General features: G+C 46.5%; 1 protein-coding gene across 2 annotated transcripts in view; it reads right to left on the bottom strand.

Annotated features, from left to right (window-relative positions):
• Window positions 1-27,046, bottom strand: part of LOC139267485 (dynein axonemal heavy chain 8-like) — a 2,569,686-nt gene that overhangs the window by 1,269,206 nt on the left and 1,273,434 nt on the right. For both annotated transcript variants that reach the window (XM_070885867.1, XM_070885866.1), the window contains 2 exons: window positions 11,121-11,262; window positions 1,009-1,202 (listed from right to left, as the gene is read on the bottom strand). In XM_070885867.1, coding sequence (XP_070741968.1) covers window positions 1,009-1,202; window positions 11,121-11,262 — 336 coding nt within the window. The remainder of the gene's footprint in view (window positions 1-1,008; window positions 1,203-11,120; window positions 11,263-27,046) is intronic.

The raw sequence follows: 27,046 nt of genomic DNA on the forward strand, positions 1-27,046 counted from the left end.
GCCCCATGAAGCAAAACCCCTGCCTCCCACACCACTCTTTGAGCCGTACAACTAACTTTCTAATCTGCTTATCCCTATACCAATTGGCACAGGCTCAGGCAACAATCTAGAGATTATTATCTTTGAGGTTCTGTTTTTTAATTGTAATAGTAATCGTATAGATGCATTTAAAGGAAGGCTAGATAAGGATATGAGTGAGAAAGGAATAGAGGGTTATGCTGATAGAATTAGATGAGAAAAGATAGGAGGAGGCTTGAGTGGAGCATAAATGCTGGCGTGGACTGGTTGTGCCAAATGGTCTGTTTCTGGGCTGTATATCCTATGTAATCCTCTGTACCATATATACCAAGAACAAAAGTACCATATGTACCTACAGCTGATTTTTAATAAGCTAAGACACTTAATCGAGCATTTTCTAAAAATCTACCACATTTATGGCATTCCCTTTATCGATGCAATTTGTCACTTCTTCACATAATCTATTAAATTTAGAAAACACAACTTGACTTAAATAAATAAATTGTCTCTGTCCTTGATTAACTCATGTGTTTCTAATTTTTTCACTAATTTTATTTCCTTTGTCTCTAAAGTATGCTAATGGATCAACGCCAGCCAAATCCCTGCCCACCTTTCAATCCACTCCTTATTTGAGTTTCTCCAATCTGAGTTCTACCTTCTCAACAGCATTTAGAGCATACTGGTAAAGTTGAAAATTAACATGTGATTTCTCCTTAACCTGTCTATTAGTTTCAATAGTGTTGATCATCCCATGTGTCTTCACTATCTGCTCTTGTTTCTGAGAAATGGTGATTGTTTTTACAACTGAATGGCTTACTAGAATACTTCAGAGGGCACTGAGAGTTAAGAGAAATGAATGGAGTTTTGATAGGACCCAGGTTAGAAAGAAATTGGATGAGTCAGTGGGATCGTCATAAATGTCTGTGGAAAGTCCATCACCAGAAATGGAGAGGCAGAGAGGTGCGGGATGGATGCAATTTTTTACAATACCTTGACTGTAGTATCTCTGTCTTGTAACCACAATATGTTGAATCTTTTAAATCCTTCTAGTACACCATTGACAGAATTCTTCATAGAGTTGACAGAAGCAGTCAACATTGTTACTAATTTGGTTACGTCTTTATGTTCTGCCACATTGTGATAAAAATTCTTCACTTTCCTTAAAGACTTGGTATCAGTTATTTCTGTTTAGGAGAACAAATTTATATATTTAATGGCAATAAGATATAACAACAAATTGCATTCATATAGTGCTTTTAACGTAGTAAAATGCCCCAAGGTGCTTTATTTATCTTCTAAGTTCCACTGTGTAAAGTGAAAACTAGGGACCAGTAATTTTGAGCTTCCTGCTCTGTAGTGGAATAGAACCCAGTCGGCCCAAGCACAAAAATGTAGCCAAGTCCCAAATTGCGGGGTCAGATCATTTGCACAATTGGTCAGTCTGTCGGTATCTGCAAAAGCATTTCAACGTCACTCACTCCAATCTGCTGCTCTGCCAGAGCTGCTCTAAGGCCCTTCTGATCCAAAATAAAAAAATGAACAGCAACAGTCATCATCTCTGAAAGGAACCATTCTAACTCCAGACAGAAAGTTTTCAGCTGGTGACAGTTCTGTTAAGGCTTTATAAGCATGTCATTTCCAGGAGCTCTTGGACACTTCCGCTTGAAGTAGGCATCCCCTAATGCAAAATAAAAGGACAGGAGAACTAGGATGGAATATTCGCAAATTGGTTCATCCCAAATTTGAGGTACAGGCAAGTGATTGGCTTGCTCTCTGCCCTTGGTCCCAAACAGAATTTTAAGCTCTTGATTTTTTGAACATTTAGATCTTAGTAAAATCTTATCCGTGCATACAAATTTCTCTAAGTTTTTAAATAAATCGGCTTGTTTTTTTAAATTATATATAAAGATATTTTCTGGTGACCGCTGCCTAAATAAACCATTAGAAGTCTGCAGCCTCCAATTTTCTGATCCATGACTTACCTATTTTATAGTGCTCCTCTGGCCCCGGCACTCTGCCATTTCCATGGCACCTTCATAGCTCTCTGCCCCATGGTCATTTGAGCTTTTGTTCTTTACCAGTCCCAGATCTGGTCCCATTTGCAGCCGCTAATACACTCCCTGTCTTGCTCATGCCCCACATAGTCACCCCTTATCGAACCATGTTTTCTTTCTGCAAGATTTTGTTGAATAGCTGCATTGCAAGTGTTATTTTGGATCTCCTTGTTCAGGGTCAGAGGTCAAGGGCACAGTAGTGGTAGTTATAAAAGGCTCAATTTTGCACAGTGATTTGTGTCGTTTTTTTTGAGCAGGCTGCTCTTTTTGGCCTAAGTTGAAAAACCACAGTTTCCCCAATCAATTTGCACTAGTGTAAGTCAGTTAGTTCCGATTTTTTTAGGTCAGTTTTTTTTTCAGCCAAAGGGGGCGTAACCAGCCACCTACGCCAATTAGGGACGTTTGGCCAGCTGAGAGTTACTCCAGTTCTGCTTCGGCCAGCATATGTGGCCTCTGCTGAAAAACCCTCCCCAGAGTTAAGGAAATCGGTGCAGGTAAGGAAATTGACGCAGCAGCTGCCCGGACACACAAAAAGAATTGAAAAACACATAGCAGCAACTTACCTCCAACCCCACTCAATGGCTGCCCGGTTCCATTATCGGTCCCCGGTTCACACACACAGGAAGACTGTCCGGAGAGAGAGAGAGAGAGAGCGAGAGAGAGTGAAAGAGAGAGAGAGACCGGACCAGGAGAATGGGGACCGGGAATGGGACCAGACCGGCAAGCCCTTCGGGCGGGGTTGGAGGTAAGTTGCTGCTATGTGTTTTTCAATTCTTTCAATGTGTTGGGAGCTGGCTGTATGCTTCAGCTCGCATTGTGTCCCCTAGTTACCGTGGCAGCCCGATCTTTTTGCCGCAGATCAAGGCTTCACCCCCAAAACTAAAAGTTGGGTTAGGCCACGCCAAAATGAACAAAACTAACAGGAAACTCAGAATTTTTTTTTTGCTGTACTTAGGCCCCAAAAAATCGGGCGTAGCTCCAAGTATGCCAAAAAAATGCTTTGGGGAAAATTGAGCCCATTGACAGTGATGTGACCCATCATCAGTTGCCAGCCCTGGTGAAGGACAAGATAGAAGACATGCAAAGCAAAAGCTGAGTGTTTTAAATTATAAGAGCCACAACTTCAACAACTCCAAGTTATACATCATCCTGATTTGAACATATATTTTTGAATGACCTGGGAGAGTTAATGTTCGGAGATCAGTGTTAGCCTGTGCAACCAAGGTTCATGTCTTCAAATTGAAACCGCAATAAAGCCAAAATACAATGATGCCAACCTTGCCACTTCTATCAAACACAACATAGGCATGCTAAGCAAAAATTCTATTGCTTAGACTGCTTAGTCAGAGTTGTGCTCTAAAGTTCCCAAAGATCTCAAAAATTACTAACTGGTGCATGCCAAACAATTTTGCCAAACAATGAGGAGTGACAAACAATAAGGAGTCTCATTTGGCTGAAGGTCTACAAGAAGAGGATGAAGAAGAAAAGATAGATGGAAGGAACTGATGCATGGGCAAGGTATTTTTTTATATTCATTCTTGGAATATGGGCATCGCTGGCATGAACGCATTTATTGCCCATCACTAATTTCCCTGAGAAGGTGACTGTGGGCCTTCTTCATGTTGAACCATTGCAGTCCATGTGATGAAGGTGTTTCCACAATTCAGTTAGGTAGGGAGTTCCAGGCATTTGACCCAGTGAAGATACGTTACATGCCCAGATCAGGATGGTGTATGACTTGGAGGGAACTTGGAGGTTGAGGTGTTCCCATGCACCTGTTGTTCTTATCCATGGAGGTCTCATGTTTGGGAGGTGCTGCCAAAGAAACATTGGTGAATTGCTGCAATGCAGCCTATAGATAACACACTCTGTAGCTACAGTAAGCCAGTGATGGAGATGGGGATGTGCACAGTAATGAATTGCAAGCAAGCCGCCAGCTTCTGTAAAGCCTTGCTGGAGGTCCTGCTGTAAGAAGTCAGGATGAGGCAGGGAAGTTCATTCCAGGCAGTGGGTGGAGAATCCAACAACAGCAAGTCCACCAGGCATCAGGAAAATATACGTAGATTGTCAGCTCCTTAAGAACATAAGAAATAGAAGCAGGAGTAGGAGTAGGCCATTTGGCCCCCTCGAGCCTGCTCCGCCATTTAATAAGATCATGGCTGATCTGATCATGGACTCAGTTCCACTTCCCTGCCCGATCCCCATAACCCTTTATTCCCTTATCGCTCAAAAATCTGTCTATCTTTGTCTTAATGACCGAGCCTCCACAGCTCTCTGGGGCAGAGAATTCCACAGATTTGCAACCCTCCGAGAGAAGAAATTCCTCTTCATCTCATTTTTAAATAGGCGAGCCCTTATTCTGAGTCTATGCCCCACATTCACTGGTCCCTTCTTACATCCTCAAAAGAGCTCCAGCAAATTGTCAAACATGATTTCCCTTTCATAAAACCATGTTGACTCTGCTTGATTGAATCATGCTTTTCCAAATGTCCTGCTACTGCTTCCTTAATAATACACTCCAGCATTTTTCCAATGACAGATTCATCATCCCCAGGAAAGAATGAACTTGCATTTATATAGCGCCTTTCATGACCTCTGAACATCTCAAAGGACTAGGATGCAGTACAGGAAGCGCTTCAATTACCTTTCCAGAGTAGAAAGGGTGAATACAGCTCGATCACTTTCAAACAACACATGGAAACAGTCCTTTCCCCAATCCCCCAGCATTCTCAACAATTCCTTCCCATCCATCATGTGCTTCAGCACACAGCACAAGGGCATACTAGGCCATCACTCATTTTCTTTACAAACATACACTCAATTCTTCATTGCTCCCTTCACAGCAGCCATTATCAGTATTGTCTTCTTACTTGGTAATCAGTGGGAGAGCATTTTGGTGCACGTGATCATAGTTCAGTTAGATTTAGGATAGTTATGGAAAAGATAGACCAGGAATAAAAGTTCTCAATTGAGGAAAAGCCAATTTTACTATGCTGAGATGTGATTTAGCCAAAGTAAACTGGAAACAGCTACTTGAAGGTGAATCAGTGTCAGAGCAGTGGGAGGTATTCAAGGAAGAGATCCTGAGGGTTCAGAGCAAGTATGTTCACTTAAAGAAAAAGGATGGGACCAACAAATCTAGAGCCCCCTGGATGTCAAGAGGCATACAGAGTAGGATAAAGAAAAAGAGGGAGCCTTATGACAGAAATTGAGCACTCAACACTGCAGAAAACCTAGTGGAGTATAGAAAGTGCAGGGACGAAATTAAAAAGGAAGTTAGGAAAGCAAAGAGAGAACATGAAAGAATATTGGCAAGGAAAATCAAGGAAAATACAAAGATGTTTTATAAATACATTAGGAGCAAGAGGATAACTAAAAAAAGAGTAGGGCCTGTTAGAGACCATAAAGATAATCTGTGTGTGGAGGCGAAAGACATGGGTATGGTTCTTAATGAATACTTTGTGACTGTTTTCACAAAAGAGAGGGGCAATGCAGATGTTGCAATCAGGGAGGAGGAGGAGTGTGAAATATCCGATGAAATAACCATAGTGAGAGAGGAAGTATCAAGGGGTTTAGCATCTTTGAAAGTGGAAAAATCCCCAGGTCCGGATGAAATGTATCCCTGGCTGTTAAGAGAAGTAAGAGAGGAAATAGCAGAGACTCTGACCATCATTTTCAATCCTCTACAAGTGTGGTGAGGGACTGGAGGACTGCTAACATTGTACCATTATTTATAAAAGGATATTGGAAAAAATGCTGAGGGACAGGATAAATCTTCATTTAGAAATACACGGATTAATCAAGGACAGTCAGCATGGATTTTTTAAGGGAAGGTCGTGTCTGACTAATTTGATTGAATTTTTTGAGGAAGTAACAAGGAGGGTCGATCAAGGTAGTGCGTTTCATTTAATATATATGGATTTTAGCAAGTTGGATCCAAAATTGGCTCAGAGGCAGGAAGCAAAGAGTAATGGTTGATGGGTGTTTTTGTGACTGGAAGGCTGTTTCCAGTGGGGTCCCTTAGGGCTCATTAGGTCCCTTGCTTTTTGTGGTATTTATCAATGACTTAGGCTTGAATGTCGAGGGTATGATTAAGAAGTTTTCAGATGGTACAAAAATTGCCCGTGTGGTTGATAATGAAGAAGAAAGTTGTAGACTGCAGGAAGTTATAAATGGACTAGTCAGATGGACAGGACAGTGGCAAATGTAATTCAATCCAGAGAAGTGTGAGGTAATGTATTTGGGGAGGACTAACAAGGCATACACAATACATGGAAGGACACTGAGAAGTGTGGAGGAACAGAGGGTCCTTGGAGTGCATGTCCACAGAACCCTGAAGGTAGCAGGACAGGTAGATTAGGTGGTTAAGAATGCTTACGGGATACATGACTTTATTAGCCAAGGATTTAGACTGAGGGGAGACCTAATCCTAGATAGAATAGAAATAGAAATTTACAGCACGGAAGGACACCATCTTGCCCCATCGTGTCCGCACCAGCCTAATCCCACTTTTCAGTTCATGGTCCGTAGCCCTGTAAATTATGATACATCAAGCATTTTTAAATGTGGTGAGGATTTCTGCCTCTACCATCCTTTCAGGTAGGTAGTTCCAGGCCCCACCACCCTCTGGGTGAAGACATTTCCCCTCAAATCTTCTATAAACCTCCTACCAATTACTTTAAATCTATACCCCCTGGTTGTTGACCCCTCTGCTGAGGGAAATAGGTCCTTCCTATTCACTCTATCTCAGCCCCTCATAATTTTATACACCTCAATAAGGTCTCCCCTGAGCCTCCTCTGTTCCAAAGAAAATAAACCCAGCTTATCCAATTTTTCCTCATTGAGGTTCATTCCTAATTGAAGTGTATAAAAATGTGTCATTTTAAAAATTCAGAAGATGGCAGAGCTCTGTGCTCACGTTCTTGCTTATGGATAAGGCCTCCTGTTGATAGCCATGTAGGGCCTCTTCCCTCTGGCCAAATTTTGCTGTTGTTCTCTCTGCCTTTCTCCCTGCCTTTCCCTCCACCTAAGTTGACTCCGATGGTGACGTCGGAGCAGGACATCGAGTGCGAACACAGCCCCATGAAATGATATAAATGTTGTTGTCACGGGCCCAAGTTTCCACATGATTTGCGCCTAATTTTTAGGAGCAACTGGTGGAGAACGGACTATCTTAGAAATCGCAATTCTCCACATTTTTTTTTCTGCAGTTCTAGTCAGGTAGAACAGTTCTACTTTGGAACAGAATTTTTTCTTCAAAAGGGGGCGTGTCCGGCCACTGATGCCTGATTTGAAAGTTTCCACAGTGAAAACGTACTCCAAACTAAAGTAGAATGGAGCAAGTGAAGATTTTTGTAGAACTGAAAAAACCTGTTCTATACATTAAAAAATCAGGCGCAGGTTACAAATTAGGCGTCCAGAACGAGGGGGGGGTGGAAGGGAACTCATTAAATTCGACAATAAATCCTTATTTATACTTCTACAAATATTATACAAATAAATCCAACCTGAATAAACATTTATAAGCAAAGAAAAGATTAAATAAACCATCTTCCTACCTGTGTGAAAGTGCTTCAGGCACAGAGAATTCTGCAGGCGTTCGTTCCCGTGGAGGGAGGGGGGAGAATTAAACAGTCGCTTCGTTCCCGTGGAGGGGAGGGGGGAGAATTAAACAGTCGCTTCGTTCCCGTGGAGGGAGGTGGGGGGGAATTAAACAGTCGCTTCGTTCCCGTGGAGGGGAGGGGGGAATTAAACAGTCGCTTCGTTCCCGTGGAGGGGAGGGGGGAATTAAACAGTCGCTTCGTTCCCGTGGAGGGGAGGGGGGAATTAAACAGTCGCTTCGTTCCCGTGGAGGGGGGGGGGGGAATTAAACAGTCGCTTCGTTCCCGTGGAGGGGAGGGGGGAATTAAACAGTCGCTTCGTTCCCGTGGAGGGGAGGGGGGAATTAAACAGTCGCTTCGTTCCCGTGGAGGGGAGGGGGGAATTAAACAGTCGCTTCGTTCCCGTGGAGGGGGGGGGGGGGAATTAAACAGTCGCTTCGTTCCCGTGGAGGGGAGGGGGGAATTAAACAGTCGCTTCGTTCCCGTGGAGGGGAGGGGGGGGAATTAAACAGTCGCTTCGTTCCCGTGGAGGGGAGGGGGGAATTAAACAGTCGCTTCGTTCCCGTGGAGGGGAGGGGGGGGAATTAAACAGTCGCTTCGTTCCCGTGGAGGGGAGGGGAATTAAACAGTCGCTTCGTTCCCGTGGAGGGGAGGGGGGGAAGGGAACCGCTGCTACGTTCCCGTGGAGGGGAGGGGGGGGAAGGGAACAGCCGTTTCGTTCCCGCGGGGGAGGGGGGGGAAGGAGACAGTGAGAAGGCTGCAAGTGCTAATGTGCTTTTATTTTAAAAATTTCAAAAATTAAACAGCTACAAAGAACTACAAAAATGGCCGAGTGCCAATGTTTTTTTCACACTGAGCATGCGCGAACGCTCCAACGCGCACGCGCAGCGTCGCCGGCAGGAAACAAAACTAATTTAAATAGTATCCGCCCCCTCCCACTTACAAAATCGGCGCGGGTGTAGGCTACGCCCCCTGGGCACCGCGCTAGACAGACAAGGAGCTGCAGAACACTCCAGAATTGCGAGTTTTTTTAGGCGCCGTTTTAGGCGCGAAAAACGGGCGCCCAGCTCGGAGGGGCGCCCGTTTTTTATCCTGTGGAAACTTGGGCCCGACAAATCTACCTTTGGCAAAAGTTTGTAGAAGGAAGTGACCGGGGCCCAGGAGAGGCGCGAGTCTGAGGCCAGAAGAGCAGAGAGCCCAGGGGTAGCACGGGCCAGCCCACACTGCGATATGTGTGCTCACTCGGTCCGTGCAGCAGAGCTGGTCTCCAGTCGTCTTGGTTAATCCTTGCCACTGGACCAAGACCTAGCTCTGTCAAGCCTGTGTGGTGGCTGGTGTGCAACGGCCACCACACGTTAAAAAAATCCAAGCACTGGCATCTTCCACCCTCCAAGATTAGTTCGGGATCTGGAATATTAGGTCCTTCATTGAAACACTGTGAACTCATCCCTTTTTAGCGTGGAAGCAAGTCATCCTCGCTTTAAGGGACTGCCTATGATGATGACCTTCAATGAACGACTGGAATGTTGAACAGCCAGAACACTTCTTCAACCGAAAATCACTGAAATCTGTCAACAGACTGTCTGCCTATGTGGTAGTAAGCTGCATACAGTATTGGCCAACTAAACTTTTTTCTAAAGCTGGCGCCTTTAAATAGCTCTCCTTCAGCCAACTCCCAACTGAAACTCAACAGCTGAAGGTGTCATTGTTAGTGCCAGGTAGTAAGACAGGGGGGAGTGACCAAATTTAGCTTCTGGGGCGGTAACGGGGAGCTGTGCACGGCGATGACATCATCATCGTCGAGCGCAGCCGAATGGAACAGTACCTGTTAGCGTCTCCGCAAAACCCACACATAATTTACCAGAAGGCGCTGTTTGTGGCTCCCGCGGGCGCTAACGGAAAGCACAAAGTACCCGAATTTCGCCCCTAACATTCTCAATTTTTGGTCTTTTGAGTTCTTGCTCAACTTTCTCCTTGCGTATGGTACGGGACGTGGCTTGCAGTAAACTTTTCTTATGTCCTTCTGTACTCTGACACTCGCCTTGAAGTCTTGGAACGGACTGCCTGTTTCATAGAACACCTTTGGATACTGCTTGATGTCATCATCTTTCGATGCAAATTTCACTTCCACATGAAAAATCTCAATCCAATCCAGCTTCAGTGATCTCAACCAATTTCTACCTATCAAGGCAGGCTTGTATCTTGCTACTATTATGAGAGGCAAGTTCTGATACTGCTGCTCGTACTTCACTGGTATGGTGACACTTCCTACTACAGGGATTTGCGTTCCTGAATAGCCTCGCAGCTCTACTTTCAATTTCTCGAGTCGATAATCATTTTTAAATCTCTATTGGCAGTGGAAATATTGTAATAGCTGTTCACATCATCAATGTAATATTAATATCGTGTATATTGATGCTAGTTATAATTTGCATGTTAATATGCAGATTTACAAATCAGGAAAATATTGAAATAACCTATTGTTTTTGTTCTAACAGCCACAGCACAAAAACAAACTACTTTCGAATAATGTTGATTTTGAGAATGCGGCCCAAAGTAATAATTATTCTCCATCTATTTCTTGCTTTTGAAAATGATATTAAGGACATAAAGGGGCCAAAATTCAGGGTCACAAAGAGATCCGTTAATGTCTGTTTGCAGCGGCCATTCCTAAAAATCGAATGGCCATGGTTTTGGAGTCAACAGGCCGACCTAATCAAAATTCAGGTGGGGATTTTTCGGCCTGGACACCATTCCGCCCAAGTAGATGCACCGGCAATTTAAAATAAAATAAAATACTTAGCCAGCCACTTTCACCTCGATCCGTTGATCCCCCGCCACGCGGTACCCCCGGCAGGCTTTTCTGCCGGTGCACCCTCTGAAGACTGTGTGCGGCCCAGCAGTGCAGCTGCCCTTAAAGAAGAGGGCCCACTGCCGCGGCCACAATGCGAAAGTTTTTGCTAGCCAACTTGCTGATCGGCCGGCAAAATACTGACCCGGTTTCAGCTGTGCCACCAACGGTCAGCCTGGCACCACCTCTTGGGTGCCAGGACATTGGCCCGGCCGAAACCCTCCCTGGTGGACCAGTGGCCAAAGTTAAAAAATGATCGAATCTCTCCCCTTTAACAAAGAGGAGAGAGCCTGGTGACGCACACGCGCCATGATGTCATCACGCTGATTGACAGCGGCGGACGGCCCAAATGACCCATTTTCAGCCAGTCAGCCTGACTTTGAATCTAAGGCCCGCCCCATTATAATCCATTTTCTGTAGGACTTCGAAAAAAATTCAAAGTCTGGAAAATGGATCTACTCACCACACCAAGAGTTCCAGTGGTGAAAAACTCTGGCGAGCTTTCTGGTGCACCTGAATTTCGAACCCAACATGTTTGGAAACAGAAAAAAAGTCACCAGGCCCAACAATCTCTTACTTTTTTCAAGCACCACTTACCTCCACTATTTTGTGTATCACTTAAACTATCCTGACGATTTTTTGATTGCCTCCAGTATTGCACCTTGCGATTCACTTCCAAAACCATCTGGATTGTTCCATTAATAGCATGCTGAATATCATCCAGATTCGGTACCATAACCTATATCTCAAAGCAAAAGTAAAGCTGTAAAAGGCCTAGCTCCAAGAAGTGCTTACTTAACCCAGCATAATTCTAATGAAAGCAAAAGTTTGTACTGCACTATTTCAGTCCGATTATATAAAAATTCAAATCAAAGTATAAAGGGATGCTAATTCTCTCCTTGCACAGTGGTGTCAGGACCACTGTGATCAGGCATTGTGACTACTGTAAATCAGTGTAAATTCATTGAAATTTTAGTTATACTCTCGGCGCATAGTGCATAACTTGCTGCAAGTGCACAAACATCAGGAAACAGGATTTCCCTGAGCAGCAACAAGAGATTAGTGTGCAAAATTAAAGCACATGGTATTTAGGGTAATGTACTAAGGTGGATAGAGAACTGGTTGGCAGACAGGAAGCAAAGAGTGGGAAATAAACGGGTCCTTTTCAGAATGGCAGGCAGTGACTAGTGGGATACCGCAAGTTCAGTGCTGGGACCCCAGCCATTTACAATATACATTAATGATTTAGACAAAGGAATTGAATGTAATATCTCCAAGTTTGCAGATGACACTAAACTGGGTGGCAGTGTGGGCTCTGAGGAGGATGCTAAGAGGCTGCAGGGTGACTTGGACAGGTTAGGTGCATGGGCAAATACATGGCAGATGCAGTATAATGTAGATAAATGTGAGGTTATCCACTTTGGTGACAAAAACAGGAAGGCAGATTATTATCTGAATGGTGACAGATTAAGAAAAGGGGAGGTGCAATGAAACCTGGGTGTCATGGTACATCAGTCATTGAAAGTTGGCATACAGGTACAGCAGGCAGTGAAGAAGGCAAATGGCATGTTGGCCTTCATAGCGAGAGGTTTTGAGTATCGGAGCAGGGAGGTCTTAGTACAGTTGTACAGGGCCTTGGTGAGGCCACACCTTGAATATTGTGTACAGTTTTAGTCTCCTAATCTGAGGAAGGACATTCTTGCTATTGAAGGAGTGCAGCGAAGGTTCACCAGACTGATGCCCAGGATGACAGGACTGACATGGGAAGAAAGCTGGATTGACTAGGCTTATATTCAATGGAATTTAGAAGAATGAGATGGGATCTCATAGAAACATATAAAATTCTGACGGGATTGGACAGGTGAGATGCACGAAGAATGTTCCCAATGTTGGGGAAGTCCAGAACCAGGGGTCACAGTCTAAGCATAAAGGGTAAGCCATTTAGGACCGAGATGAGGAGAAACTTCTTCACTCAGAGAGTTGTGAGCATGTGGAATTATCTACCACAGAAAGTTGTTGAGGCCAGTTTGTTAGAAATATTCAAAAGGGAGCTCGATGTGGCCCTTACGGCTAAAGGGATCAAGGGGTATGGAGAGAAAGCAGGGATGGGGTACTGAAGTGCATGATCAGCCATGATCATATTGAATGGTGGTGCAGGCTCGAAGGGCCAAATGGCCTACTCCTGCACCTATTTTCTATGTTTCTATGTAAAAGACGGTAGCTCACTCTTAAACCAGGTGCAAATTCAACATGGAACATACAACATACTAGCCATTACTGAGACATGGCTGCAAGATGGTCAGGACTGGGAAAATAATATTTTTCTTATTTGTTCCTAGCATGTTGGTGTTACTGGCAAAACCAGCATTTATTGCCCATCCCTAATTGCTCTTCAGAAGATGGTGGGGAGCAACCTTCTTGAACCGCTGCAGTCTGTGTGATGAAGGTGCTCCCAGAGTGCTGTTAGGGAGGGAGCTCCAGGATTTTGACCCAATGACGATGAAGGAACTGCAATATATTTCCAAGTAAGGATGGTGTATAACTTGGAGGGGAACTTGGAGGTGATGGTTTTCCCATGTGCCTGCTGTCCTTGTCCTTCTAGGTGGTAGAGGTCACGGGTTTTGGAGGTGCTGCCGAAAAAGCCTTGGCAAGTTGCTGCAGTACATCTTGCAGATGGTATACACTGTAGCCACTGTACGCCAGTGATGAAGAGAATGAATGTTTAAGGTGATGGATGGAGTGCCAATCAAGCAGGCTGCTTTGTCCTGGATGGTGTTGAGCTTCTTGAATGTTATTGGAGCTGCATTCATCCAGGAAAGTGGAGAGTATTCTACCACATTCCTGACTTGTGCCTTGTAGATGGTGAAAAAGCTTTGTGGAGTCAGGAGTTGTGACACTCGCCTTAGAATACCCAGCCTCTGACCTACTCTTATTGCCACAATATTTATGTGGCTGGTCCAGTTAGATGTAGGTGTCTGGTAAATGGTGACCCCCAGGATGTTGATGGTGGGGGATTTGGCAATGGTAATGCTGTTGAATATCAAGGGATAGTGGTTAGACTTTCGCTTGTTGGAGATAGTCATTGCCTGGCACTTGCGTGACGCGAATGTTACTTGCCACTTATCAGCCCAAGCCTGAATGTCGTCCAGGTCTTCCTGTATCCGTATGGCCTATTCCTTCTCCTAATTCTGAACACACAGGAGGAGAAATTCAGGAGTGACCCATTTGGGGCGCTAACTTTTGAAAGCTGGAAAAATTAGTTCCAGGCGCTAATGATTCCTATCTTTTTCTAAATTTGGTGTTAGCACTCCAGGAATGAAGTGGAGCGCTAAATAAAAAGATGTAGGTGGGGCGGCAGTGGAGAATGTCCCGTTCAGCGCTGCCGCGATCCGAGGCTCCTTAAAGGGAAGGGACATCGCTGCAGGCTCTGCATTGGGACCAATTAGTTGGTCCCCGACAGCAACTGCGAGCTGGCCGATCAGCTCCAAGCACTCTAGCTGAGTGCCGGGCTGATCGATCGTGGCCCAGGAAGAATCGAAAAAAATTCCAATAGCGCATTATGAAAAAAATTCTCTTATCCACACCATTCTGCCCACTAACTTCCACCTCCCAAGCTCCCGGCCTCTTGAACAATGCCTCCTGCAGCTGTCGGTGTTTTCGCCCGGTGATGCTGCAGGGGGCGGAACCGAAGTTTGGGTCTAGGGCACTACCAGGGCAACGCGCACAGCAATGACATCGCGAACTCCGGGCGCAGGAGATCGTGGCGCAATGGGTTACCGTCGCCGCAAACCTCTTAGCCAAGTTAGTGGGAATCAATTATCTCGTCGCGCCCAGTCAATAAATTGTTAGTGCCCCATTATTGCCCCCGCCGAAGGCAATAACCGGGTCAATTTCTGGGCCTCAATCTTCTTACTCAGAGGCAAGAATGCTATCACTGAACCAAAGCTAAATGTATCAAATTTAGAATGGAGAGCAAAAGAAACTTTTGAATGAAGAGAGAAACAACAAGATGGAATAACTTACTTAACCTCATTCTCAGAAATCTACCTGTTGCTAGATACGTTTGTACATGACAGCATTTTATTCCACCACACAGTCATCGTGGAGACCAAGTCCCAGCTTCTTACTGACGACACCCTCCATCAAGAACCAAGAAAAGATCAAGTGGTCCATCAAGCTTGTTCCATACTGTCACAGTGCAACTTGTGCACATCATAACCCCCACCTGTCTCCTTCCCCCAATCAGCAACCGGCCACACAATCTCCTGAGAGAGGTAAAAAAACAGGCCTAGAAATTCGATAAGGCCCGAAAATGAGCGCGGGCAGCGCGGTGCAATGTGTCCGCGCCCATTCAAAGTGGTGCAGGGGACATGCAAAATTTATGTTGCCTGCTGATTATAATGATTGCAGCGCTGATCTCAACGCTAAACATGCCGCTGTTTGGCTTAGCGCTGAACAGGGGGCCAGTATCTGGTGCAGCCTACTGGCCAATAAAATGTGGCCTAGGTTCTCTACACTACTTAAGGGGTGCTTTGTTGCAAAAGCACCTCATTGCCAGTGTGGAAAAAGCCATGGTCCAACAGCCAATAGAGATTTTCCAATGCGGCATTGAAGGCCTTAGTCCTGAAGATTCAAAGATGCCATCAGGTCTCCTGCCCGCAAGGGGGTAGGAGGCCTTCCAGGTAGAACTGCAGAAGCCTATGGGGGGAGATAGCTGAAGTTGAAGTGCGACATGTCTTGTCCCCAGGACCTGGATCTGGTGCTGCAAGAAGGTTAATGACCTCACACGAGTGGCCAAGGTCAGTGAATGCATCTTCAAATGTCATATCCCACCTTCTGCACCACTAGTTTTGGACACTGCTCAATGCACCACACCCCATCACTCACCTACCAACAATCTCTAGTAATCATTCATACCACTTAAAACCACTCATACCTCACAATCATAGCTTCACCTCACCTCACTAAGCACTGCTGCAAGACTTGTACCCACATCTCACACCTTGCACAAAATGTCAGCTATTCAACCATGGCAGGTACATCACCCAACCTCATTACACTGATACACTTCCCTTATTTTTGCAGTCAAAGGTGGTTCATAACCACCCAGAGCAGCAGCAAAATGTGTGGAGGAGAAGCCTGACTGCAAAACCTCACAGAGGAAGCAATGTTGCAGATCATTGCAGGGGGCATCACTGAGTCCATGGTGAATGGCGAAGTTGAAAGCATTGCTGATAGATACGGTAAGCTCATACCTTATACTTCTACTCACATCCTACTTCCCTCTCATCCCACAATCTCTTCTCATTTACAAGCTGCGGATGGTGTATCCTGCTTCACCTATGTCTCCTCACCACAAGCCAACCCAAGAACTCCCACAAGCACAGCCAGTCCCCGAAGTCATAGAGGAAGAGATTGAATGAGAAGAGGCACTGCTTCTCATAGGTATTAGCTCATAAATAGGCACTGCGCGTACTTTAGAGGGAAGTACAGAGGTGGAATCTGCACGTGGTGAGTTACCGGGCACAAGTGGGGTACAGCAAGGCCAAGGGGAAAGGATAGTTTGGGTGCCAGCTGCCCGGAGGGCGAGTTCATGCATGAGTTCTGCTACACGGGACTCAAATGATGACCTCGATCTGGTAGTCTTCAGAAGAAGGATGATGGGCATGCACACACAAGTCTGACAGAGAGCATCTTGTCCGTGACAAGGGGCATGGAGGAGTCTGGCTCCAACATTGCACGGGGCTTTGCACGGAGCTTGGAGCCCAAAATTTCCAGGATAGGAATGATGGGCATCTCTATGAGAGACCTTGTGAACCCAACCATAATGCTGGGTCTGACGACTGATGTGGCAGCTTCCATTACAGCACAAGAGGAAGCGACCCAACGTCTCAGTGCTGCAGTGAAAGCTGAGGCTGTTGCAATTGTGGCTGGGTTCACAAGTGTGGAAAGGGCCTTGCAGGGTTTCACATTAGTCCAGAAAATTGTCCAACAGATGGCTAGGAATGCTGAGGCACTGCCCCGGGGGAGTGGCAGTGGCTTCATGGAGCAAGAACCTGCTGTCCTTCTCTCAGGATGACAGCATTCCTACTTCCACCACTACCACTCTGCCAGTGCCCTTGCTGCTGCCTGTCATCCAGCCAGCCCAGACTGCTGCTGCCCATGCCAAGGTAATGCGGTCTACTGCCATGCTTTCTAGACCCAGAGCTGCTCGAGGTCGTCCTGCAAGGCCTTCTGCAGTCTCCCCCCATTGAAAGTCAAATGCCTTCCATCAGCTGTCCTGCATCCACTGGGGAAGCACTTTGTAGGAGCACTAGAGTAGGAAAAGGAACAATAAAGACAACAACAACAGCTTGTATTTATGTAGCGCCGTTGACATAGTAAAATGTCTCAAGGCGCTTATCAAACAAAATTTGACACCGAGCCACATAAGGAGATATTCGGGCAGATGATCAAAAGCTTGGCCAAAAAAGTAAGGTTTAAGGAGAATCTTAAAGGAGGAAAGAGAGTAAGAGATGCAGAGTGGTATAGGGAGGGAACAGAGCTTAGGTCCTTGCAGCTGAAGGCACGTCCACCAATGCTGGAGCGAGTAAAATCGTGGATGCGCAAGAGGCCAGAATTGGAATAGCACAGATATCTCAGAAGGTTGTGGTGCTGGAGGAGAGAACAGAGATAGGGAGGGACGGGGCCAGGGAGGGATTTAAAAACAAGGATGAGAATTTTAAAATCGAGGCTTTGCTTATCCGGGAGCCAATGTAGGTCAACGAGCACAGGGGCAATGGGGGAATGGGACTTGGTGCGAGTTAGGATGACCTCAAGTTTAAAGAGAGTAGAACGTGGGAGGCCGGCCAGGAGTGCATTGGAATAGTCAAGTCTAGAGGTAACAAAGGTTTCGATGAGGGTTTCAGCAGCAGATCAGCTGAGACAGGAGCGGAGTCGGGTGATGTGTCAAAGATAGAAATAGGCAGTCTTAGTGATGGCGTGCATATGTGATCAGAAGCACATCAAATATGACTGCACGGTTGCAAACAGTCTGGTTCAGCCTCAGACAGTTTCCAGGGAGAGGATTAGATTAGGTGGTTAGAGAACGGACTTTGTGGTGGGGACCAAAGACAATGGCTTAGTTCTTCCCAATATTGGAGGAAATTTCTGCTCATCCAATACTGGATGTCAGACAATTTAGAGACAGTGGAGGGGTCAATAGAGGTGGTGGTGAGGTAGAGCTGGGTGTCATCAGCGTACATGTGCAAACTGACGCTGTGTTTTTGGATGAAGTTGCCAAGGGACAGTATGTAGATGAGAAATAGGATAGGACTAAGGATAGATCCTTGGAGGACACCAGAGGCAACTACAGAAGTGGGATGAGAAGCCATTGCAGGTGATTATCTGGCTACCATTAGCTGGATAAGAATAGAACCAGGTGAGTGCAGCCCCACCCAGTTGGATGACAGAGGAGATGCATTGGAGGAGGATGGTGAAGCCAACCATGTCAAAGACTGCAGACAGGTCGAGAAGGAAGAGGAGGGATAGTTTACCATTGTCACAGTCACATAGGAAGTCATTTGTGACTTTGATGAGAGCCGTTTCTGTACTGTGGCAGGGCGGGAACCTGATTGGAGGGATTCTAATATGGAGTTCCAGGAAAGATAGGCATGGATTTGGGCGGCGACACAAGTTCAAGGCCTTTGGAGAGGGAAGGTTGTTTTGAGATGGGGCGGCAGTTTGCAAGGACGGAAGGGTCAAGGGTTGGTTTTTTTGAGGGGGTTAAGTTGGCAAATTTGAAGGCAAGGGGGACAGTACCTGAGGAGATAGAACCAGTAACAGTATCAGCTCACATGGGAGCCAGGAAGGGAAGTTGGCCAGTCAGCAGTTTTGTGGGAATAGGGTCGAGAGAGCAGGAGGTGGGTCTCAAGGACAAGATAAGTTCAGAGAGGGCATTAGGGGAGACAGGAGAGAAACTTGGAGAGAAAGGCAGACACTAAGAGAATGCACATGGGTAATTAGTTGATGTTTTGATTTGGTTTTGATAATTTTATAAATTATGGTTAAAATGTTTGTTTTGTGGTGGCTCTCATTTCAGTTTTGTATTCAGGAGAATGCTGTGATGTTCTGTGACAGAGGGATGATAAGATGGGGAAGTGGTGAGCAATGGGGATTTGGGATTTTATTCATTGGAACTGGAGTCTGATCATGCGCTCATGGACAGCCGGTCTGGAACAGGAATCTGCTGCCTGCCTCCTCCCTTCCTCTTCCTCCTCCTCTTCCTGCTCCTCCTTAAGTGGTCCCGGAACTCGCGAGGGCCAAGTTGTGGAGTATGCAGCAGACCACCATAAGATGGGACATCCTCTCCTGCATGTGTGGAAGGCTCCTCCCGAATGGTCAAAGCAGCGGAACCATTGCTTGAGCACAACAATGGTCTGCTCAATAAGTTTGCTCATGGCAGCATGGCTCTCATTATATGATTGCTGGCCATGAGTGGTGGGGGTGTGCAGGGGAGTCATCAGCCAAGGGCACAGTGGATATCCCTTATCTCTGAGCAGCCACCCATGGGTTTCACGTAGTGGCTGAAAGATTGCTGGAACATTGGACTGGTGCAGGATGAAGGCATCATTACTGCTGTCAGGATATCGGGCATTCACCATCATAATGTGTTGGGCTTGCACCAACTTCACATGAAGTGAATGGTTCCCTTTGTAGTTACGGTGCATCTCAGGATTAGCATGCGGCGCCCATAAATCCACATGTATGTAGTCGATAGTGTCCTGCACTATGGGAAGCCCGATATCCAGGCAAAGACTCATGTGCACTTCTCCTGCTTCGCTCTGCTGAGAGAGAACAATTAAGTCCCTCTGCTGGAGTACAGAGCCTCTGTGACCTCCTGGATGCAGCAATGGTCAGCAAACTGGGAGATGTTAGCTATGTCTCCTGCTCCAGACTGGCAGGATTTAGAAGAATGAGAGGGGATCTCATAGAAGCATATAAAATTCTGATGGGATTGGGCAGGTTAGATGCAGGAAAAATGTTCCCAATGTTGGGGAAGTTCAGAACCAGGGGTCACAGTCTAAGGGTAAGGGGTAAGCCATTTAGGACCGAGATGAGGAGAAATTTCTTCACTCAGAGAATTGCGAACCTGTGGAATTCTCTACCACAGAAAGTTGTTGAGGCCAGTTCATTAGATATACTCAAAAGGGAGTTAGATATGGCCCTTACGGCTAAAGAGATCAAGGGGTATGGAGAGAAACCAGGAATGGGATACTAAAGTTGCAAAAATGATCAGCCATGATCATATTGAATGGTGGTGCAAGCTCGAAGGGCCGAATGGCCTAGTCCTGCACCTATTTTCTATGTTTCTATGTTTCTATGATACAGTGGCGAAACAATTGAGGGCCACGGTCACCTTGAGGGCCACTGGCAGCACCGTCATCGCTCTGCTCTGAGGCTGCAGGTCTGGTTCCAGAAGATGGCAGGGTTCTGTGACCACATGTGCTAATGTGCACATATTGTTGATGGTGGTGGGGCAGCTTGAGAAAGAGGTTAATAAAGCATATGGGATTGTGGGCTTCATAAACAGAGGCATAGGGCTGGATTTTCAGGTTTTAGGATTTCCGGGCGCAATTCGCGGCGGAGCACAAAAGTTTGTGCCGGGAAAACGTTAGCGACCCAGCAAGGAACTTTCGCTAACAGAGAGCTTGAGAGCAATGTTGGCGTTAAGTCCGGCGTTGCACGGCAGAGTCTGTGTGCCAGAGCCGAAACTTCCGGCGTTGAAGGAGGCGGCCATTATGCGCATGCACTTTAATTGTAAAAAATTTTTTCCACCTCCTGGTTTCGTTTCCGTTTGCAGATGCTAATGCAGGGCTTGGCAACTTCCTGCACACATGCGCATTTAAACTGGCCCACTTCGGCCACTTCTGCTGAGATGAAGGAGAAGGAGGGAAGGCAGCATGCCAGATGCTTCACCCATGAGGCCAATGAAGTGTTGGTGGGCGCATTGGAGAGGAGGTGGGCGGCACTGCATCTTCGAGGGGGATCCAGACCTCTGCCTGCCGTCTTTAAACAGATCTGAAAGAGACAGCTCAAGAGGTCTCTGCTACAGACACTGTGCCCAGGATTGGCACACAGTGCCGAAAAAAGTTTAACAACCTCACAAAAGTCGTCAGGGTGAGTAACATTTTCATCTATAAAATCCTCCATGACTTCAAGGATAAATCTGACACACTATATGATTGTTCTCATGCTTTTTGTGCCTTTTAACACTCTGTGGGTTGCCTCCCACAATGCATAACAGAAAGTGTTAAATATGTGAACTTGTATTTACTCTGTACAGCCACCAGAGGGCTCATCCACTGGAGTCCCAAGAGATCCCATCATCCCTTGGCAGCACAGGTACTTGAGGAGGCCTCACAGGTTGGAGAGGCACTCTGGAGACCTGCAATAAAAGACTAAGTCACACTTTACTTTGAGCTCAGTGTTCAGTCTGACTCTTTCTCCATACATAACAACTGGCGATGAGATACAGATAGCGAACCCAAAGATGCAGAGAACAGTGGGCATCCTGGAGAAATTCTCGGAGGGGAATGATTGGGAAACATTTGTGGAGTGACTCGACCAATACTTTATAGCCAACGAGCTAGATGGGGAAGAGAGCGCTGCCAAACGAAGGGCGATCCTCCTCACCGTTTGTGGAGCACCAACATATGGCCTCATGAAAAATCTGCTCACTCCAATGAAACCCACGGAGAAATCATACGATAATTTGTGCACACTGGTCCGAGAGCATTTGAACCCGAAGGAAAGCGTTCTGATGGCGAGGTACCGGTTCTACACCTACAAAAGGTCTAAAGGCCAGGAAGTGGCGAGTTATGTTGCTGAGTTAAGACGCCTTGCAGGACATTGCGAATTTGAAGGACATTTGGAGCACATGCTCAGAGACATTAGCATTGGCCACGAAACTATACTTCGTAAACATTTGACTGCAGAGACCCCAACCTTGAGCAAGGCCGTAACGATAGCCCAGGCATTCATTGCCACCAGTGACAATACGAAGCAAATCTCTCAGCACACAAGTGCTGCTACAAGTACTGTGAACAAAGTGATGTTGTTTTCGAATCGTAACGTACAGGGCAGGTCACACATACCTTCAGCTGCACGTCCGTAGGTGTTTCAGAGTCCACCATCAAGGGTGCTGAATGCAAGGCCATTAACACCTTGTTGGCACTGCGGGGGTGATCATCATTTCCATTCATGCCGATTCAAAGGGTAAGTTTGCAAGAGCTGTGGAACAATGGGACACCTCTAACGAATGTGCAGGCAAGCTGCAAATCCTGCTAAACCTGCAAACCACTATGTTGCAGAGGAGGACAGATCCATGGAGTATCACGATGAACCAGAGCCTCAGATCTAGGAGGCAGAGGTACATGGGGGGGGGGGGGGCACACATTCACCACAAATTGTCCCCCGATAATGCTGAATGTTGAACTAAATGGACTCCGGGTGTCAATGGAGCTGGACACGGGCGTGAGCCAGTCCATCATGGGCAAAAAGACTTTCGAAAGATTGTGGTGCAACAAGACCTCAAGGCCAGTCTTAACTCCAGTTCGCACAAAACATAGAAACATAGAAACATAGAAAATAGGTGCAGGAGCAGGCCATTCAGCCCTTCTAGCCTGTACCGCCATTCAATGAGTTCATGGCTGAACATGAAACTTCAGTACCCACTTCCTGCTTTCACGCCATACCCCTTGATCCCCCGAGTAGTAAGGACTTCATCTAACTCCCTTTTGAATATATTTAGTGAATTGGCCTCAACTACTTCCCGTGGTAGAGAATTCCACAGGTTCACCACTCTCTGGGTGAAGAAGTTTCTCCTTATCTCGGTCCTAAATGGCTTACCCCTTATCCTTAGACTGTGACCCCTGGTTCTGGACTTCCCCAACATTGGGAACATTCTTCCTGCATCTAACCTGTCTAAACCCGTCAGAATTTTAAACGTTTCTATGAGGTCCCCTCTCATTCTTCTGAACTCCAGTGAATACAAGCCCAGTTGATCCAGTCTTTCTTGATAGGTCAGTCTCACCATCCCGGGAATCAGTCTGGTGAATCTTCGCTGCACTCCCTCAATAGCAAGAATGTCCTTCCTCAAGTTAGGAGACCAAAACTGTACACAATACTCCAGGTGTGGCCTCACCAAGGCCCTGTACAACTGTAGCAACACCTCCCTGCCCCTGTACTCAAATCCCCTCGCTATGAAGGCCAACATGCCATTTGCTTTCTTAACCGCCTGCTGTACCTGCATGCCAACCTTCAATGACTGATGTACCATGACACCCAGGTCTCGTTGCACCTTCCCTTTTCCTAATCTGTCACCATTCAGATAATAGTCTGTCTCTCTGTTTTTACCACCAAAGTGGATAACCTCACATTTATCCACATTATACTTCATCTGCCATTCATTTGCCCACTCACCTAACCTATCCAAGTCACTCTGCAGCCTCATAGCATCCTCCTCGCAGCTCACACTGCCACCCAACTTAGTGCCATCCGCAAATTTGGAGATACTACATTTAATCCCCTCGTCTAAATCATTAATGTATAATGTAAACAGCTGGGGCCCCAGCACAGAACCTTGCGGTACCCCACTAGTCACTGCCTGCCATTCTGAAAAGTACCCATTTACTCCTACTCTTTGCTTCCTGTCTGACAACCAGTTCTCAATCCACGTCAGCACACTACCCCCAATCCCATGTGCTTTAACTTTGCACATTAATCTCTTGTGTGGGACCTTGTCGAAAGCCTTCTGAAAGTCCAAATATATCACATCAACTGGTTCTCCTTTGTCCACTTTACTGGAAACATCCTCAAAAAATTCCAGAAGATTTGTCAAGCATGATTTCCCTTTCACAAATTCATGCTGACTTGGACCTATCATGTCACCATTTTCCAAATGCGCTGCTATGACATCCTTAATAATTGATTCCATCATTTTACCCACTACTGAGGTCAGGCTGACCGGTCTATAATTCCGTTTTCTCTCTCCCTCCTTTTTTAAAAAGTGGGGTTACATTGGCTACCCTCCACTCGATAGGAACTGATCCAGAGTCAATGGAATGTTAGAAAATGACTGTCAATGCATCCGCTATTTCCAAGGCCACCTCCTTAAGTACTCTGGGATGCAGTCCATCAGGCCCTGGGGATTTATCGGCCTTCAATCCCATCAATTTCCCCAACACAATTTCCCGACTAATAAAGATTTCCCTCAGTTCCTCCTCCTTACTAGACCCTCTGACCCCTTTTATATCCGGAAGGTTGTTTGTGTCCTCCTTAGTGAATACCGAACCAAAACTAAGAACTTACACAAAAGAATTGATCCCTGTAATTGGTAGTGCTGCCGTAAAGGTCTCCTATGATGGAACGGTGCACAAGCTACCCACTGGGTGGTACCGGGCGATGGTTCCATGCTGCTCGGCAGGAGCTGGCTGGGAAAGATATGCTGGAACTGGGACGACGTCCGAGCGCTATCGCCCGCTGACGACACTTCGTATGCCCAGGTCTTAAACAAATTTCCTTCGCTGTTCGAACCAGGCATCGGGAAATTCCAAGGAGCAAAAGTGCAGATCCAGCTAATTCCGGGGCATGACCCATCCATCATAAGGCGAGAGCAGTACCGTACATGATGAGAGAATGGGTAGAGATCCAGCTAGACCGGCTGCAAAGAGAGGGCATCATTTCACCTTTCGAGTTCAACGAGTGGGCCAGTCCGATCGTTCCTGTCCACAAGGGAGACGGCACCGTCAGAATCTGTGGTGATTACAAAGTAACTATCAATCATTTCTCCATGCAGGACCAATACCCACTACCAAAGGCCGACGACCTCTTTGCAACGCTGGCGGGAAGAAAAACGTTCACGAAGCTCGATCTGACTTCAGCCTACATGATGCAGAAACTGGAGGAATCATCGAAGGCCCTCACCTGCATCAACACGCACAAAGGTCTTTTTGTTTATAACAGATACCCGTTTGGTATCTGATCAGCAGCAGCGATATTCCAGAGAAACATGGATAGCTTACTGAAATTGGTCCTGCAATCCGTGGTCTTCCAGGACGACAGGTCGGAACACAGTCGGGCATCTGCAGCACCTGGAGGAGGTTCTTAGTTGACTCAACTGCGTGGGGCTCAGGTTAAAACGCTCGAAGTGCGTTTTCCTGGCTCCTGAAGTGGAGTTCTTGGGAAGGAGGATTGCGGCGGACGGCATCAGGCCCACCAACGCGAAGACAGAGGCAATCAAGAATGCACCAAGGCCACAGAAGGTGACGGGGTATCCTGAACTACTTTGGAAACTTCTTACCAGGTCTTAGCACACTATTAGAACCACTGCATGTTTTACTATGAAAAGGGGACAAATGGGTTTGGGGCAAAAGCCAAGAAAATGCCTTTGTAAAAGCGAGAAAATTGCTGTGCTCAAACAAATTGTTTGTGTTGTATGATCCATGCAAGCATTTGGTATGAGCATGTGATGTGTTGTAAAATGGCATCGGGTGTGTATTGCAACAAGCTAATGATTCTGGGAAACTACAACTGGTTGCTTATGAATCCAGGAGTCTGTCTAAGGCTGAGAGAACCTACAGCATGATTGAGAAAGAAGCGTTAGCGTGTGTCTATGGGGTAAAGAAAATGCATCAATACCTGTTTGGGCTAAAATTCGAATTGGAAACTGTCCATAAAGCACTTATATCCCTGTTTTTCGAGAGTAAAGGGATAAATACCAACGCATCGGCCCGCATCCATAGATGGCGCTCATGTTGTCCGCATACAACTATGCCATCCGCCACAGACCAGGCACAGAAAACTGCGCCGATGCTCTCAGTAGGCTGCCATTCCCCACCACGGGGGATGGAAATGGCGCATCCCGCAGATCTAGCCATAGTTATGGAAGCATTTGAGAGTGAGCAATCACCCGTCACTGCCTGGCAGATCAAAACCTGAACAAGCCAGGACCCCTTATTATCTCTAGTCAAAAGCTGTGTGCTTCACGGGAGCTGCAGGAAGAGATTAAGCCGTTCCAGCGGTGCAAAGATGAAATGTCTATACAGGCAGACTGTCTTCTGTGGGGCAATCGAGTAGTGGTCCCCAAGAAGAACAGAGACACCTTGATCAATAACCTCCACAGTACCCACCTTGGACCCTACCTTTTTTGATCCCCCAACATACACACCAGTGGCAACCGGCACCACGGTTGACCACGAAGCAGAACCCATCATCCACAGCAGCCCAGCAGGACCCAACACACCAGGCATCGTAATGATGAAAGCAATAGCCAGATCCCACGTGTGGTGACCTGGTATCAATGCGGACTTCGAGTCCTGCGTTCACAGATGTAATACATGCTCTCAGTTAAGCAATACACCCAGCGAGGCGCTGCTAAGTTTATGATCTTGGCCCTCCAAACCGTGGTCCAGGGTACACGTCGACTATGTAGGCCCGTTCTTGGGTAAAATGTTCCTTGTGGTTGTAGACGTGTATTCCAAGTGGATTGACTGTGAGATAATGTCGGCTGGCACGTCTGCTGCCACTACTGAAAGCCTGCGGGCCATGTTTGCCACTCACGGCTTACCCGATGTCCTGGTGAGCGACAACGGGCCATGTTTTACCAGTGCTGAGTTCAAAGAATTCATGACCCGTAACGGGATCAAACATGTCACATCTGCCCCGTTTAAAGCAGCGTCCAATGGTCAGGCAGAGAGAGCAGTGTAAACCATCAAGCAAGGCTTGAAGAGGGTAACTGAAGGCTCGCTGTAGATTCGCCTATCCCGAGTCCTGCTTAGCTACCGCACGAGACCCCACTCGCTCACTGGCATCCCACCTGCTGAATTGCTGATGAAAAGAGCACTTTAGACAAGGCTCTCGTTAGTTCACCCTGATCTACATGAACAGGTAGAGAGCAGGCAGCTTCAACAAAGTGCATACCATTATTGCGCAAATGTGTCACGCGAGATTGAAATCAATGATCCTGTATTTGTATTGAATTATGGACAAGGTCCCAAGTGGCTTCCCGGCACTGTCGTGGCCAAAGAGGGGAGCAGGATGTTTCGGGTCAAACTTTCAAATGGACTCATTCACCGGAAGCACTTGGACCAAATCAAACTCAGATTTACAGATTATCCTGAGAAACCCACCTTGGACCCTACCTTTTTTGATCCCCCAACATACACACCAGTGGCAACCGGCACCACGGTTGACCACGAAGCAGAACCCATCATCCACAGCAGCCCAGCAGGACCCAACACACCAGGCAGCCCAGCAAGGCCAGCTGCAGAGCAACCCAGCGAGGGCCCAACAAATGATTCAACAATACCAGCTTTCACACCGAGATGATCAACCAGGGGAAGAAGGGCCCCAGATCGACTCACATTGTAAATAGTTACACGATTGACTTTGTGGGGGAGTGTTGTTATATATGTGGATTTGTATTTACTCTGTACAACCACCAGAGGGCTCATCCCCTGGAGTCCCAAGGGATCCCATAATCC

This window comes from Pristiophorus japonicus, chromosome 7, assembly GCF_044704955.1.
Source record: "Pristiophorus japonicus isolate sPriJap1 chromosome 7, sPriJap1.hap1, whole genome shotgun sequence".
Classification (NCBI taxonomy): Eukaryota; Metazoa; Chordata; class Chondrichthyes; family Pristiophoridae; genus Pristiophorus; species Pristiophorus japonicus.